The sequence below is a fragment of the Cololabis saira genome, chromosome 13 (genome assembly GCF_033807715.1).
Source record: "Cololabis saira isolate AMF1-May2022 chromosome 13, fColSai1.1, whole genome shotgun sequence".
NCBI classification, from domain to species: Eukaryota; Metazoa; Chordata; class Actinopteri; order Beloniformes; family Belonidae; genus Cololabis; species Cololabis saira.
The window spans coordinates 15,571,500-15,586,597 of record NC_084599.1 but is presented as its reverse complement, the minus strand read 5'-3'; the positions used below and the strand labels follow the sequence as shown (position 1 = coordinate 15,586,597).

Here is a 15,098-nt window from a genome sequence, read left to right as displayed (position 1 = left end):
ACGTATTGTGCCTGGGGTCAGTTGTATTCAGCATGTGGATGAAGTCATTCTTCTCAACTGTAAATGGACACTATATCTTTTATAACTTTAATGTATACCCATCAGCTCTTCTTACGATATGGGAAACTGCGGGGAAACGATGCTTTTAACGTTGCCTTCCATTTTTAAATCTCCCACAGTCTTGTGCATCTTTCAGTGAGAACCGCACACTTTTCCCACTTTTTTAAGATACTGGAATAAGTCAGTCAGGCTGTCACTTTCTTCTCTTAATTTGTGATTATCTGGATCAAAAATACATTTTATTGGGGCTTGAATTGTTTCAAATGTTGATAAATATGGTAAAACTTTAGCAAAAGCAAGCATGACCTTTGAGTAGTATGTTTAAGATCCTCTGCTTTGTAAGATACTTGCTTCATCCTGAAGAGAGTAAAGCACCTGTTGTTTCAAAATACGCATTGCAATCTTCATGCCTTTCCAGAAAGCCTGATTCTTCAACTCACAAGTGCATCATAAAAAGATTGTATGATATGTTATAAGCGGGTCTTGCACCAGCCTTTGCACCGCTACAGAAATGCAGCCTTAGATGTTCATTAGACTGCCTTCAACTGGAAAAGCTACACATTCCTGTGTGTTTCCTTACCAACAGACTGGTGCAGAGGCCTGGCACATCCACACAGACGCTTCTTGGCTTGGTTCCCTCTTTTTTCTCCTTCCCATCTCCCTGCCTAGTCCTGCCTGTCCTCTTGTTCTCCATATTCCCACTTAAACTTAATCTCTCCGTTCTTTTACGTTCTTTCCTTTTTGTCTTCTGGTATTTTTATCATTTCTGGCCATCGACCCACCTCCCGTAAACCTCTTGGGCTCAGTTAATGTTGTTTGTTGTAAAAACTTACGTTTATGCAATAAAAGGTCAGTTATTAGTGCTGCATCCCTGCACACATCAGGGCCAAAAACGATTTCAGCTGTGCTTATGAAAACCTGTCAAACATTCTCTGCAGCTGCTTGTACGATTAGTTTGTCAAATGTTTACGTGCATTGAGTGGTGGTCCGTTAACAAGTCTACCACACTTTGTCAACAGCACCCTTTGTATCCGTGTGTGTCTGCTGTGTACGTGTGTTTGCATACATGTGTATGTGTGAAGGACAAACCAACAGAAAGAGAGAATGTATACCAGTGTGGTCCACAGGCCAGTCTGATTGTATTTATATAGAATAAACAAAAGGGAGGAATGCTGGGGGAGGGGTGGGAGCCGAAGGGACACCTAAAAGAAAGAAAGGAGCAAACAGAGAAAAGACTTCTCCAAGAAAGCATCCAGCCGGATGACCCGTGACCCTGACTGGCTGTAAATCTGTCCCCTCATTCTTTGGTCTGTTTTTTTTTCTTCTTTATTTTCTTGTTTGTTGTTTTTTTGTGTGTGTGAGGGGGGAAATAAGCTGGGATGAGCAGTGTGAGTGCTGAGTGACAACCCCTCCATCCTTTCTTTTAGTCACAGGTAATGTCACCCGACTCGTCCATTAAATTTAAAATCGTAAACTGTTAATGTTAAGCAAAAACTGAAAGGAGTGAAATGATGCCCTTTTTTCACGAGTAGTCACATTTTTCTGATGCGTTAATTTGCAAACTTTGGTCAGAATATTACAAAGACGCATGACAACAGCTGTTTAACCGTCACTTAACACAGTTGAGTGATGGTCAAAGTTGGAGCTACGCTGCAGTGTTGCCTGCGTTTGCCTTCGTTTGTCTGCGCTCATCTCCGTAGATTTTGAATGAGGTGATGTCATCCATAACTGAAATTAATCGTGAATACTGTGCGTTGTGTTGATTGCATTGTTTCCGTCAAAAGTTGGGAGATCCATAACTCTTCCTGCTTCAACACGTGCGTCAGCCAATCAAGTTACAGCCACAGCTCGAGCCTAACCACTGACCTCGAACATGTTGGCCAGGCAAAAGTGAAAAAGGCTCGTTCTGAACATGTCGGAAGACAATGGAGCAAAAATTCATCATTGCCGTCTTAAGCCGTGAAATTCACCTCTTTGCCTGTGCTTCTGATAAAAAACAACAGTTGGCAGATTGCAAATAGACAGCATAGAATCCCAGGCCATGATGACAACATGCAACATGATGGGAAGATAGGTGACGATGAACATGTGGAAGCAGTTCTAATCGATGAATGACATCATTTCAGATTTTAATGTGACTGGGTGTGTAACGTCTAGTTTATGAGGTGGTTGTCGTTTCAGACACCTAATTATGTATCCTGAATTGCAAAACAAAAATAGTTTAGCATTATATTATTATCTATTCTGAAGAAGTTTTTGTTTTTGGTCAGTGATCTCTTAAAGGTCACAAGCTTAAGTAGACGCCTCTATAAATCAGCTTGTCAGGATGGCAGACAGGAAAGCTTAATCTTGTTTGTCTTCCTGCTTCGCAGGAACAAGTCCGCATTGATTATTTACCTGCTAAACACTGAGGACTTTGTAAAGATTCCCTAGAGATTTCCTACCCGTATCGTTTTACCCCTGAGACAACCCCACAGTATGAGGAAACGTGGCAAGTAATGAGGATGAAGTGTGAAATATATGAAGGAAAACTTTGAGATAAAATCAACATGATGGTATGAAGCAGCTTCAAAGGCATGTGCTGTGTATTTGAGTTTGATTTCTTCTGCTGTTTCATTTGTTTGGAACATCGTGTTGAGCTAAAACAAAGATTACAGTCAACCCCATGAAATGTGAGCCGTCAGAAAGCTGGATGAAGATGTGAACTCAGTAGTGGAGATGGATGCTTTGAATGTTTTCTTTAATTGTTTTTTTTGACCACATGATGGAGCAGATATCTTACTCCATATCACAGCGCAGTGAGAGTACATTTTCACACCATGTTCGCCATGGTGTGGTGGATAAGTGTTTTGGAGTCATGAATATGATTTGGGTCAAGGGAGAAGTTGACAGAATCCAGTGACTTGCCGTCATATTGACATCATCAGACATGTCATTTTGGCAACAGTGATCAGTGTTTGCCCTCTGGCAACAACAGACTGCTTTATCCTGTCTAATCCTTGGAAAAAATAATCTGTTATGTCTAAAAAATGTCTAGCTCTGTTCATTTTTTTTTCATAATTAATGCATGGAAGAGCTAGTCAATACAGTTATTTCAGTATACAATGAAGTCCCATGAATGAGCCAGTTTGAAGGAGGCTATTCTGGGGATTCTTTGTTTATCAGATTAGGCTCTAAAAGCAATGTTTTCCTTCCGCACTGTGATCAGGTTAAGAAACATGATTAAAAAGAGTCAGACAACCTCAATGATAACAATAATCACTAGCCGTCTCTCTCACTCTCTCTCCTTATGCTTTCATCATTAGTTATTGCCAGATGCATGGAGGAATTAAGGAGTTGTTTTCTTTTTTAGCAAAAACATTTAGCCCTTGCGTGCGGACATGGAGGCTTTGCACAGTAGGCTGCAGAATTTACTGATTTAAACATCTTTTAACTGATTAGAAAGTTAATAAGGATTCACTGGACATAAATTGGGTCCGGTGTCCTGAGTTGACAGAGGTAGTTTATTAGGGATCCAGTGGCAAGCTGTCCTGCCATAGCACCGCTTTCCTTAGACATCTTTGCCACGTCTGAATAAAACCATATAATACTTTTAAACAAAATTTGTGCTGCAGTTATGGTTTACACCCAAACAGAGAGTCTAAGGTGCAGCGTTCTCACCGGCCCCACGCTGTTATTAATGCTCTGTTTACAGTAAATTATTTACATTCAGGAGAAGTCCCGGTGTCTGCTTCTCGTCAGACGTTGTGTTGACGTTAGCTCTGATAAACCTAAAGGTTTGTGTTAGCGCTCATGTGCTAAGGTTAGGTCTTTAATGCACGGAAACATTGCCATGTGACTTTTGAAATATTTGTTTAATTATATAAATGCTCATTCCAGAAAACTAACATTAAGGGGGTATATTCTGTTGTCTAGGTGTGTTGTAACATAGAAATGACCTCTGTTCTTCGTCTGAACCACGTTTTCTTCGGGGGACATAAAAAGAAAAAAAAGAGAGAACAATTTAAGTTGTTTTTTTGTTTTGTTTTTTTAACTTAGTGCAATAATTGCCTGGATCACTGTTCACTTTGTTGTGACAATCAGATAGAAGCATATTCCGATGCTTTTGAAGCTACGTTGCTGCATTAAGTGAACTAACGACAGAACAGCTGCCCTGAAACTGACATCTGGCAGAACTCTGCAATCACTGAACCTATTTACATGCACATGAAATTGTTTGTCTTAACGGTGGTCATGGTTACAGTCTTGTAAAGCAACAACACCGTGCACTGAGTAGTGGTCCATCTCTTTGAAGAAAAGGGCCTCACTGCTGCAGGTGCAGGGATGCTTGATTTATCGTGAGGACGGGGCTCTTAGACGTGTCCGGCTCTCATCTGCAGCATGTGCGCTGAGGCCCTGGCACGGACTTGTCTGGTAGCGGTACCTTAACGCTGGCAACTTTAAACGAATTGTTTGGGGAAGTGGAGAAATCTTCTGAGGCCGCGACTATGATGAAAAGGTCAAGTGTAAAAGTTGTTGGGTGTTCCTTGGACTCATCAAAGGCAGTCTCTTATCATCTTTTGCATACTGATATCACATTTCTTCCGTGGCCCCTGTCGGCATGTGCCACAGGGTGGAGGGGAGGACAGTGGAGGGGCACTGTCTGCCTGAACTGGAGGAAGCCAGGAATTAATTTCTGACGGGCAGCGCTAATGCCTTTCAGACCTGAGCCCCGAAGCTACAAAGGGTTCTCCGTAACACGAATGCTACGCGGCAGGCAAGACGACAAAGCCAACCATCTGCTAACCAGACATACGGCCTCATGTGCGCATATATACAACACACAAGGGGTGCCAAACGGATCGATTAGCAGACTTGGAGTGTGAGGGCCGCAGCGGGGGGCGGGGGGAGACACCCGGGGTCAAAGAGATGGTGTTCTGTTTCAGCACATGCTAAATCAGTTACAATCTCCACACACATAAAGCCCTGGCTCAGTGCTGCAGCCTCCCCTCATAATCCCCAAACAATCTGGCTCAATCTGGAGAATAAGTGGGGGGGTCAGTTACAGTAACACTCAGCAGAACAGGCGCGCAGCCTCTCACGTGAATACACGGATGGTGGAGGAATGTTACGATGAAGGTTTCTAATTAGCATTCGTTTATTTCCTGTTTTGTTAGGAGGTTGAGTCGCTCTCGCTTTATCTCGTTTTATCTAAAGCAGGCTCAAACAGTAGAACATGTTAAACCAGGAGTTGTGTTGAGGGTGCTATTTGAACCGTAAGTGAGCATACCTACGCCTGACCTCCCTCCGAATATTGAATACCATCATTTTCTCTGTTTGTATTTTCCAGATGAGATACACATGTTCAGAACTGGAGAGTGTATAGGTTAAGTAGGTGAAGTGGTGTGCACTTATTGCAAACATCAGCGTTGCAGGGCGTGGTCGTCTGCGCTGCGTATTAACTGACAATAGCCAGCTCCTGGGAGGGACGCGGTCCAAGCCGCACAGTACACCAGCTCACTGCGCCGCGCTGCTATTAGCGCACTAATGCCTTCCCCAGGTCTCCCCGAGGATAGAGTTGGGTCTTAACCCGACACCACACATGCTACAGAAGACATAGGTTTTGCTCTCCTGTTTCTCAAAAACACATCTGGGATTCAGATTTTCCTGTTTGTCAACAAAAGCCTTCCTAGAGACCGAAGTTTTGTCGGGTGGTGGGGGGGCTGGGGTTGTGACAGAGTGCTCTGTTGCCCTCATACACATGCTGTCGCGTGTGTGCGTGTGTGTGTGTGTGCGTGTGTGTGTGATCAGAGAACATATGTCACGTTAACCCTTTCCACACTAACCTGAGGTTACATGTTTTATTACTTGGTGTCACTGTGCTCCTCCTCGTGGACCCCTGAAACCCTCAAGCGGGTTTATGGCGGGTTTAGACCCCGACTTGTATATCTCCCCGATGACAGCCGTTGTAGCTTTCCTGTTGACAGAAACGGCCTCCGGGGCAGTAAATATACAGTGTCAAGTCTTGAACGTGCAAGAGAAATGTTCCTTTAATAACACAAATTTGTTGATAGCAGCAGGTTAATATTTCTCTTCTCACATATCCCCAAGGTGGATGTTCGGGTCTAATAAGCATCTTTGCATTTTAAATCCCAAAGAAACAAAGCTAATTAGCCTTATTACTTAAAGGAGCAATGCATCTCCCCCATCAATAAAATTACTTGCTTGCCTGTTAAAGATTTATTCACTGAAGACAGTTTATGTTACAGTGAGGAGGATAAGAGATTAGATTGTGGTGCTGAAGTGAAAATACAACATCATCCATTAGCACGTTTCTATTTTCAGAACTGCTTTGGTTAAATTGTGTTAACTGCAGAGACTCCCCCATTAGGTTTAGGAAAATATAGAGCAGTTTGGATGTCTGACATATTTTCTGATTTCTTGACATGGGAATTTAATTGTTATTTTGGAAAGTATGAAACTGTAATAAAACAAATAAATGTTTAGTAATCAGTTTTCCTGTCTGAATCTTTCAGCTAGGTTCTTCAGGTTATTGCGTCACCTCTTTTCTATATATTAGCAATCAACTGTGGGGCTCTATCTGGCCCGTGGATCAGCACGGTAAACAGATCCATGTGTCAGTGGAGTGTTTGACTGACAGCTTGTCACTTTCTCTTTGTCATCAGCGGTGTTTGGTCTGATAGGATCTAAAAGACTGCTTTTGATCCAATCAGGAGAAGCCGGGTTTCTTTTTCTAATATGTTTCTAAACTGATGGCTAGACGAAGCTCGGACGGCGAGCCACAAAGTGTAGCCAATGCAAGATTTAGCTCTACAGTGGAAAGTCAGAGAACTTCAGGCACGAACAGCTCAGGAGTGACTAAAACATGTTCCCCCAGTGTGTTGGAGCCCGTCATTTACATCTGCACAATACCGCTGTAATTTGATATATAGAGAGAGGATTCAAACCTCTCTGTGATGGCAAGCTCTAAAGATGAAATAATGAGCAGTTTACACCTGTTTGTAGGTGGTTCAATTTTGTTGAGGTGTCATGCATACATAATCATTTTTGTTGTCTAGGTGAACGTCCGTACCAGTGCCCCTACTGCGACAAAGCCTTCAGCAAGAACGACGGCCTGAAGATGCACATCCGCACTCACACTCGGGTAGGTTCTCTCCTCTCTGACTCAGCTCTCTTCGTTTGTGTATCCCTTATTTTGATATTTATATTAATATAAACTGTTGCTTGTATACACAGAGTTTCTCTTTCCAAATATTTGCATTTGTGAACAGCTGTGAACAAATGTCTATCAGGAAAAATACTGAAACGTGATGATATTGTATAAAACAAAGGACATTGATAATCTTCAACATATTATTCTAACGTCCTGTAAAAACGTAAACAAAGGAGCAGATACTGACATGTTGCACTGATCTCAAGTGTCCAAACTGTCCATTTATGTCCATTTTTTCAATACTTTGTGAAGGTATGCTTAAAAAACTCTTGATTTCACAAATTAATTAATATTCTCATTTGTCTTAGCTTTTGGCTTTTGGCAAAATGACATCATCAGTGCTTACAACCTCAACTAGAATGAGGAGCAACTCCCAGTAAATGACAAAATGGAAACATGGATGTAATCTGGGTCTTAACTGGCTGGTAGACATATAGTTGGGATGTGGTAATTCTACTTTTAAAATTAGACTAAGTATTTAGTCTCTGCTTTTCTATAATTTCTATAATTTTTGTATAATTTTCTAGGCATCAGTCTTTGAGTTCGACTGGATACTAAATCATAACAACTATAACTGAGATGAAGAGTTTTCACTTAATCTCAAAAACTAAGTAAAAGAGCATTAAATCAGTGATTCCTGCTCGGTATCATGTGACCCAATGATTATTATTGAATGATCTTGTGCAATGATTCGCCGCCTTGTCAAGTGAAAAAAGTGTGGCTCCTCTCCGTCTTTTATACGTACACTTGGTACGAATTGTGAAATAAAGTAGGGCCATATTTATAGAGATGAAAACGCGTGATCACATAGATAAAAATGCAAGATAGTGCTCAGGGTGGAGAAAGTAAAAGTCAGGTTCCTCGCTGGACGTTACGTCATGCATTCATTTCCTGATCGGGGACACTCCTTATTATCCTGTGACATATTTAAACTCATTGAAGTTCTGCATCAAAGCTCTCTGCAAGCACCTGGACATGTGTGCGCCTATGTCCCGTTTAACAAACGAGACTCAATATGTGTTTTATCTTAGTTTCCCATCATCAGTTCACACAGCAGTGGCGGTGGCGGTCAGGACCTGTCAGCGTGCCTCAGTGCAGAGATCTGCTTTCTCTTAATGCTCTCCAGCGTGCAACACGGCGCTGTAACAGTGCGTTAATAGTGGAAGTAGTCTGCCCAGGTTTCTGCGTCTGTGTAGAAACAGGCAGGTATAATTTTCTCGAGTGCTGTTGATTAAACTTGCTGATGTCTCGTTCCGAATGTTCCCAGATCTGTCTTTGCTCACATTTCTCTGAAATATGGGCTGAACAGTTACAAACAGCAGAGCCAGATGAAGTCACCGTTGAAAAAACTCATTCAATTTGGCTGAAGGAGCTGCAGCTCATTGTTAACGAAAAGATGATTTGAGATGGATGCGATTGGAGTTTCTGTGTTTATACCACAAACCACATCCCTGGCCGGCCAGAGAGAAACACATCTGATGCAGATTTGAACCGCTGACATTTGGACGTTAGAGGATTTTTTATTTTTTTTTTCAACTTCTGATGTAAATGGATTTACCTGCTCTGGACATTATACAATTACAGTGGGCTTCATTTGTTGTTGGAGAAAAGATTGTTCATTGTTTTTGGACCACTTATGAGGAAGTTTGAAGCTTCGTTTGTATGAATGAACAGAGGATTTGTCAGAATTAGTTCACTCCCAAACATATATGTAATTATTTTCACTTTGCATGATGATTGGTCTGTTTACTCATTCTAGTGACAAGATGAGAGACATGGGGTCAGTTTTGTGATTTTCCTTGTTTGCATTTATAAAGGGCAGCAATAGTTATACTCTCGTCCATTAAATTATCCTTCAGTTGGATCTACATAGTTAGTAGTTTCTTAAATGGACCTGACGATGGTGTAGCTAGTACTTGCAGGATCCTGGTGACTTTTTCGTGGCTATTGTGCCTGTAGTGCCTGTAGGCCAGATTTTAATTGGATATTTATCAGCTCGCTATTGTCTTGTCATTACCCAATTTTAAGTGTTACCACACAACTGTAAAGAGTTTAGAGCACTGCTTTTGCCGGGGCAGGGATTATATTATATATATATATATTAATGGTTCAAAGCTATAGAATAACCAGATATCTGAGTATTAGGGTTCAGTCCTTACAAAAGTCAGAGTCGCCACACGAAAAACATGAAGGCCAGCATCTATTTTCTTGTTGTTCCTGAGATATTTGACCTAAAATAGCACAATCTTACTGTGGCACCAGAAGCAAAGTCAGTAGATTTCCCTTTGGGGCAATAAGTGTTGTCACAAAATACTTCTATCAGTACTTCTAACAGGGTATTTCAATCTTGACTGACGCGGAGGACCAACTACTCAACAGGTTGACGCTGCCTACAGTCGTCCTGCTTGTCTAAAATTATTTCAACCCAGCATGGGGCTGCTTGTTGATTTCTAGCTGTAGCCCAAGGGTTAACGGTGCACGGCAACTTCCTGCTGGCGTGCTGCTTTACAAATACCTGCATATTGAGCATGTCATGTGAGAAGAGTGAATAAACACGACTCTGGCCTCGCATTTCTTGATGCGCTCTTTGCAGAGACTGGACAGATCCAGAGGAAAGGTCGGGTCATAGGTCACAGGATGAACAGCTGCTGAAGAGTGAAGGTCACTAGGTACAGATGTTCGATGTTACCAGGGTCACGGTGATGTGTTCTGGTTCCTCCCCATCAAATAAGTCTGTCCATGTGTTTTTGGACCTTTAAACTTTAACCCCTTGCTGTTTTTGTTCTTTTTTTTATGGAAAAAGATTATCTCTGTCAAAGCTGAGGATTTAAGAGGAAATTTGCATGACACTGATCAGGACTGAATCTGTTTGTGTGTGTTTGTGTGCGGTGGAGGGGTCTCTCTCCCTCTCACACACACACACACATACATAGAGAGCTTTATTTCCATTGTTTCCTTTTTTTTATGTCACAAACAGTTTCATCCTCAAAGCCCCTCACAGGCACGCTGGCAGTGAACCTGATCTTTACCTCCTTTTGTATCCTGAGTCACTGGGCACTCCTTGCCCAGCCCACATGATAGCGCCTTTCCCAGGACCCTTACTTCCTGCATTCAACCTGTTCCCATGACAACTAAGCCCAAAATGGGTAGAGCCTCTACTATCAGCCAGACTTGTCAAAAATAGTTTCCCTTGAGAGTGACACTGGGAACCAGCTCCTCGCTATCTCCTCATTTCTCTCCGTCGTTTGGGTGTCAGAGCCTTTTCCCCTCAGACTGAGCAGCACACACCTACTGTCCACTTCATCACTTGTACTGTTCATGAAGACACACACACACACTGAGACAGGCCTCCAAACGGCGGAGAGGAAATGTTCTTTGGTAAACTGATGAAGTGTGGAGACAGAGGATTGATATTCTACAGCCCCAGAGTGCCAGCACACTGATACACGTTCAAAGGGATTTTCTGTTCCATGTTTTCTTTCCCTTTTTTTTAGGAATCCATGTGTTTTTGATGGCCCCTCCGCCAGCTACTTCCTCCCTGCTGCAGGGGCAGCGCTGGCTTTCATTTCATATCTTCATAAAGTGGGGTGTGAAGTCAGAGAGCATCAGTGTGTGAAACTGAATATGTGTGCATTACAGGAGAACTTCCACATCTTGTGTTTTCCGCTGCTCTGTGCCTGCCTGTTTGTTTTTTTTCTCCGTGTGTGTATGCACTGACATGTGTGTGTCATTACACTTTTTTCCTCCAGGTTTTGTCCATATGTGATGAAAACTGGAGGATTATTTTTTTTATTTCACGTACTGCTCTGCTGCTCATTGTCAGATGAAGGGCCCCCTTTGATTTAGCGTGTTTGTGCCGCTGCAGGAGAAGCCGTATAAATGCAGTGAGTGCAACAAGGCCTTCAGCCAGAAAAGAGGACTGGACGAACACATGAGGACGCACACGGGAGAGAAACCTTTCCAATGTGATGTGAGTGTCCAGCAGCCTCTGCTCCACCTCCAACACAGACTCTTTCTTTCTTTTAATTGTTCTTTTATGTGTGTGTAAGTGTGATGAAGCCCTGGCCCGAGGCCAGATGGGGAGCTCAGCCAGAGACAGATAGGGATCTTGCTTCTCCGGAGGGGTAGAGTGGGCTGATCTCACGTAAACACATAGAGGGGATCAGGGGGATAATTTACCCTCTGCTCATAATACTGAAAGGAGTTATAATCATTCTCAGAGACTAGTGGGGAAATGCAACAGAATATGCTTGTGGTTTTTGTAATCCACTTTTTAAAAGCTTCAAAAAACCACAAATGGCTTCATCGCCATTTGTAAATATTAAAAACAAAGCGCCAGTTTAAATTTTCTTTCCCTCATTCTTTAAAAAAATGTATTTAAAAGCTCAACCTCTGTCTCGAAAACTCTTTAGCTGAAAATCCTATGATAGTTTATCTAAAACATTTAAACGGTATGAATTAAATCATACCAAAAAGCTTGCATATGACTCACATTTCAGGTAGCCTGTATGGTACCATTATTTTTCCTGGTTTGATTACAGAATAGTGTTGAGGAGATATGTGAGGAAGAAAGGACACGTACACGGTCCTGCGCTAAGGAAAGCAAAGAAAACAGATTTCTTCTGCTGATTTGATCTCCCAGTTGAATATATAAACGTGTGTACGTGAGTCACAGAGGTTGCAGCTCATATTATTGACTGTGCGGGTGACAAAGGCTCCAAATACGTCATTATTGCTGGTTTCCATCATGGATAGATTTATGAGTTTAGCTAAAAGTTTTAGGAAAACTCCAGTCGTAAATTGTCTTTATCCAAATGTAGACAAATAGAGGATTAGAAGTTGTGAGCTAGTTTATTTACCTTGCAAGGGTTCTTCTGAGGTCCACAAGATGACGACTATCTCATAATCCATCTTATGAGGTTTGTAGCTGTGTGTTTGTGATGAAGGTAAACAGATTCAAACCAGTCAGCATCTTGTATTGACAGAAACAGGCAGGTTTCAGGGAGGACGGCGGTCAGTAACGTATGTGTCAGCACACGCGCTTACAGAGAACTGGGGGTTATTCCCTCACACAATAAGAGAAGAAAAGATCAACTTTATAAAGTAAAAATAAAAAAAGGGAAGGTAAAAACTTGACCAACCAGCTCAAATGAAAGTGGTTCATTGATGTAACTGGAAGTTTGAAGTCTCCTGGTAGAAAGAGCTCATCCGAATGTCAAGCATTTTCATATTTTTCACATTTTCATCAACGATTTCCGTGATGCTTGTGGAGAACAAAAGAGCTCCCGTGTCTGGGTAGTAGCCATTAGCTAACTCACTGAAACCACAGCAACCTCACAAACGCAAAGCACATTTTTCCAACCAGAAGAAGAATAAGAACATTATAGTAAGAAATTCCATTAACCGTTTCATGCCATACTTTCATTAGTTTTGCTAACGTGATTAAGGCTCATATATTTCCCCTTTTCAGAAAAAATATACAGACCATCTGGGAGACAAACAGTTGAAGAACATTTGTCTCATTTTGCCCTCAATGTCTCAGAGTATGAAGGAAGTTTTTCTACCCTATCAATCACGCTCAAAACACTCCAGTACACTCAAATACTTTCTATTATATTTCATGAACTGACATCAAACAACATCAGACTCTTGATTCTCAGATTAAAATATCAGTTTGTATTTACACGCCACTAACACATCACTCCACAGCATCTCGTTGAGTTCTAAATCAGAAAATGCACCCAGAGCCTCAGAGAGTCATCTAAAGTTGTAGTTAAAGGCCACAAAATCAGTATCCCATTCAAAGTCAGTGAAGCCTCACCAAGACATGTCTGCCAACAATATCCAACATTCATCTGGATTCTTTTCTCTAGCTTTGTGAGATGTATATTCATGTAATTAATTTGACCTTAAACTATTAACTATAATAGAAATAACATGTTGGTTTTATTTGTGGGACGATTTTGAGTCACACAAAAGGTTTGCATGATTGCACGAACATTTTCCAGACAAGTTGAAGGAGCTCTGGATGTGGTGTCTGTCATAACCGCATTAAAACAATGTTGAATCATCCAATAACATCAGCTACAACGAAACTCTCATCAGCTCCTGTCACTGGAATAATGACTCTATTTTATGTGCGCCATCAGCGAGGGAGCACATCGGTGCAGATGTGTCCAATAAGTTACCTGCACAACCGCTGATTTGACAGTGTGTAACAGCGCTCCGCTTTCTTCCATAGATCCTGTTTTATGTCACACAGCCACAGTTATGAGCTGTCTGTTAGTTTTCCTGAATGCAGTCCAGAGATGGAAGTGAAGAGGACACACACTGTGATTCTCTGAGCTTCACGTCAAAGCAGGCACCAGCCGATGGTGGATTATCCTGATTGATAGAGGGGCAAGCAGTCATTTGTACAGTGTAAACGGGCTCATTTAGGATGGAGGTTAAAGCTGCACGCCGTGACTGGGAGGAAAAAGAGGGGAGATTTCCTTGGCTGAGCGTCTTACTTCCAAACCGGTCTGCGTCGCTGGCTGGCTGTTGCCTGCACGCTACAGCCAGCACAGACATGGGGGTTGGTGAAAGGGGTCAGTGGGTAACAGACTTGCATTAAGCGTGTTCATTTGCTGCAATTATGACTGTTATGAACCAGTATTTGTTGTGTTTTTGAAGGTTTGCGACCTGTCATTTAGCTTGAAGAAGATGCTCAGCAGACACAAGCTGACACACAACCCCAACCGGCCCATGGCAGAGTGCCAGCTGTGCCATAAGAAGTTCACCAGGAACGACTACCTCAAAGTACACATGGAGAATGTCCACGGGGAGACGGAGAGCTAGAGCCAATTATGGGAGCACGAATGAGATTTAGATAAAGTCAGGTCCTGTTTTTGTGTACCAGTAAACTACAAATACATACTGGCGTGTGCAGATGACTCGATAGCAGAAATGCTGACATTAATAATAGATGTATGTCAAAGACGGGAACCATTAAGACAAGCATTTTAAAATTGAAACATAGATTGTACTGTACATTTGTCTTTCCTTTTCCTTCCATCATATGGTTTCCACATTGTTTTCAACGTTTGAAGAAACAGATTCCCTGATATGTCGGATCTGCCTCTGGAGCCACTGTGTCTGCTCACAGAAACGCCTTACTTCCAGTCTTTCTGACTTGTGACCAGTGTTAATGCACATATTGTCTCAACTTAAACCTCCTCCATTATTGTCTGAAGACCTTTCTGTAGACAAATGTTGAAGAAAACCTGCATCCAAGAATCTTTCAGGGCACTTTTTTTTAAGTTTTATTAACATCCGATCCACATGTTTACATCTTTCTGTCACAAAAAACACTCGTTTGTAGGGAAGCTCAACATCCTTCATGTGTATTAAGTTATTCTAAGAGCGTACTACACTTGTAATGTAACAGTGCTGTCGATCTGCAGATGGAGGACTGCAGCTCTGAAAACGGTAACCAGCTGCGTAATCGGAAACAGCTCACAATTTTCAACTTTTGTTTACATGATAGCCAGAGAGTATAAACATGCTGTCGTTAGTCTTTCATTCAGCTTTTTCTAGATCTACTTGGGGAAAAGGTAGTTAAATTAGACCCAGATTTTACATGTTTTCTGTCTGTTTTATATAGGACTTGTTGTCATAGCTGTTGGATCTCCATCATTAGCCTGAGATGAATGCTTGCAGCCATTCCTCACGAACCCAACGTGTTTTCATACGAATGGCCCCGATTGTCATGGCTTATAGTATCTGTTTACATTGTTTTATATTAATCATTTCTCAATAAAGAGTTTGACATATTTCATTTAAAGTG

At 41.8% G+C, this 15,098-nt stretch overlaps 1 protein-coding gene across 1 annotated transcript in view; it reads left to right on the top strand.

The window, feature by feature from the left end:
- The window catches only part of prdm5 (PR domain containing 5), a 38,029-nt gene extending 22,934 nt beyond the window's left edge, over positions 1–15,095 (top strand). The window contains exons 14-16 of the mRNA XM_061737072.1: positions 7,119–7,204; positions 11,139–11,243; positions 13,946–15,095. Of these exons, the coding sequence (XP_061593056.1) occupies positions 7,119–7,204; positions 11,139–11,243; positions 13,946–14,110 (356 nt within the window). The 3' untranslated portion in view covers positions 14,111–15,095. The remainder of the gene's footprint in view (positions 1–7,118; positions 7,205–11,138; positions 11,244–13,945) is intronic.
- The last annotated feature ends 3 nt before the right edge of the window (positions 15,096–15,098 follow it).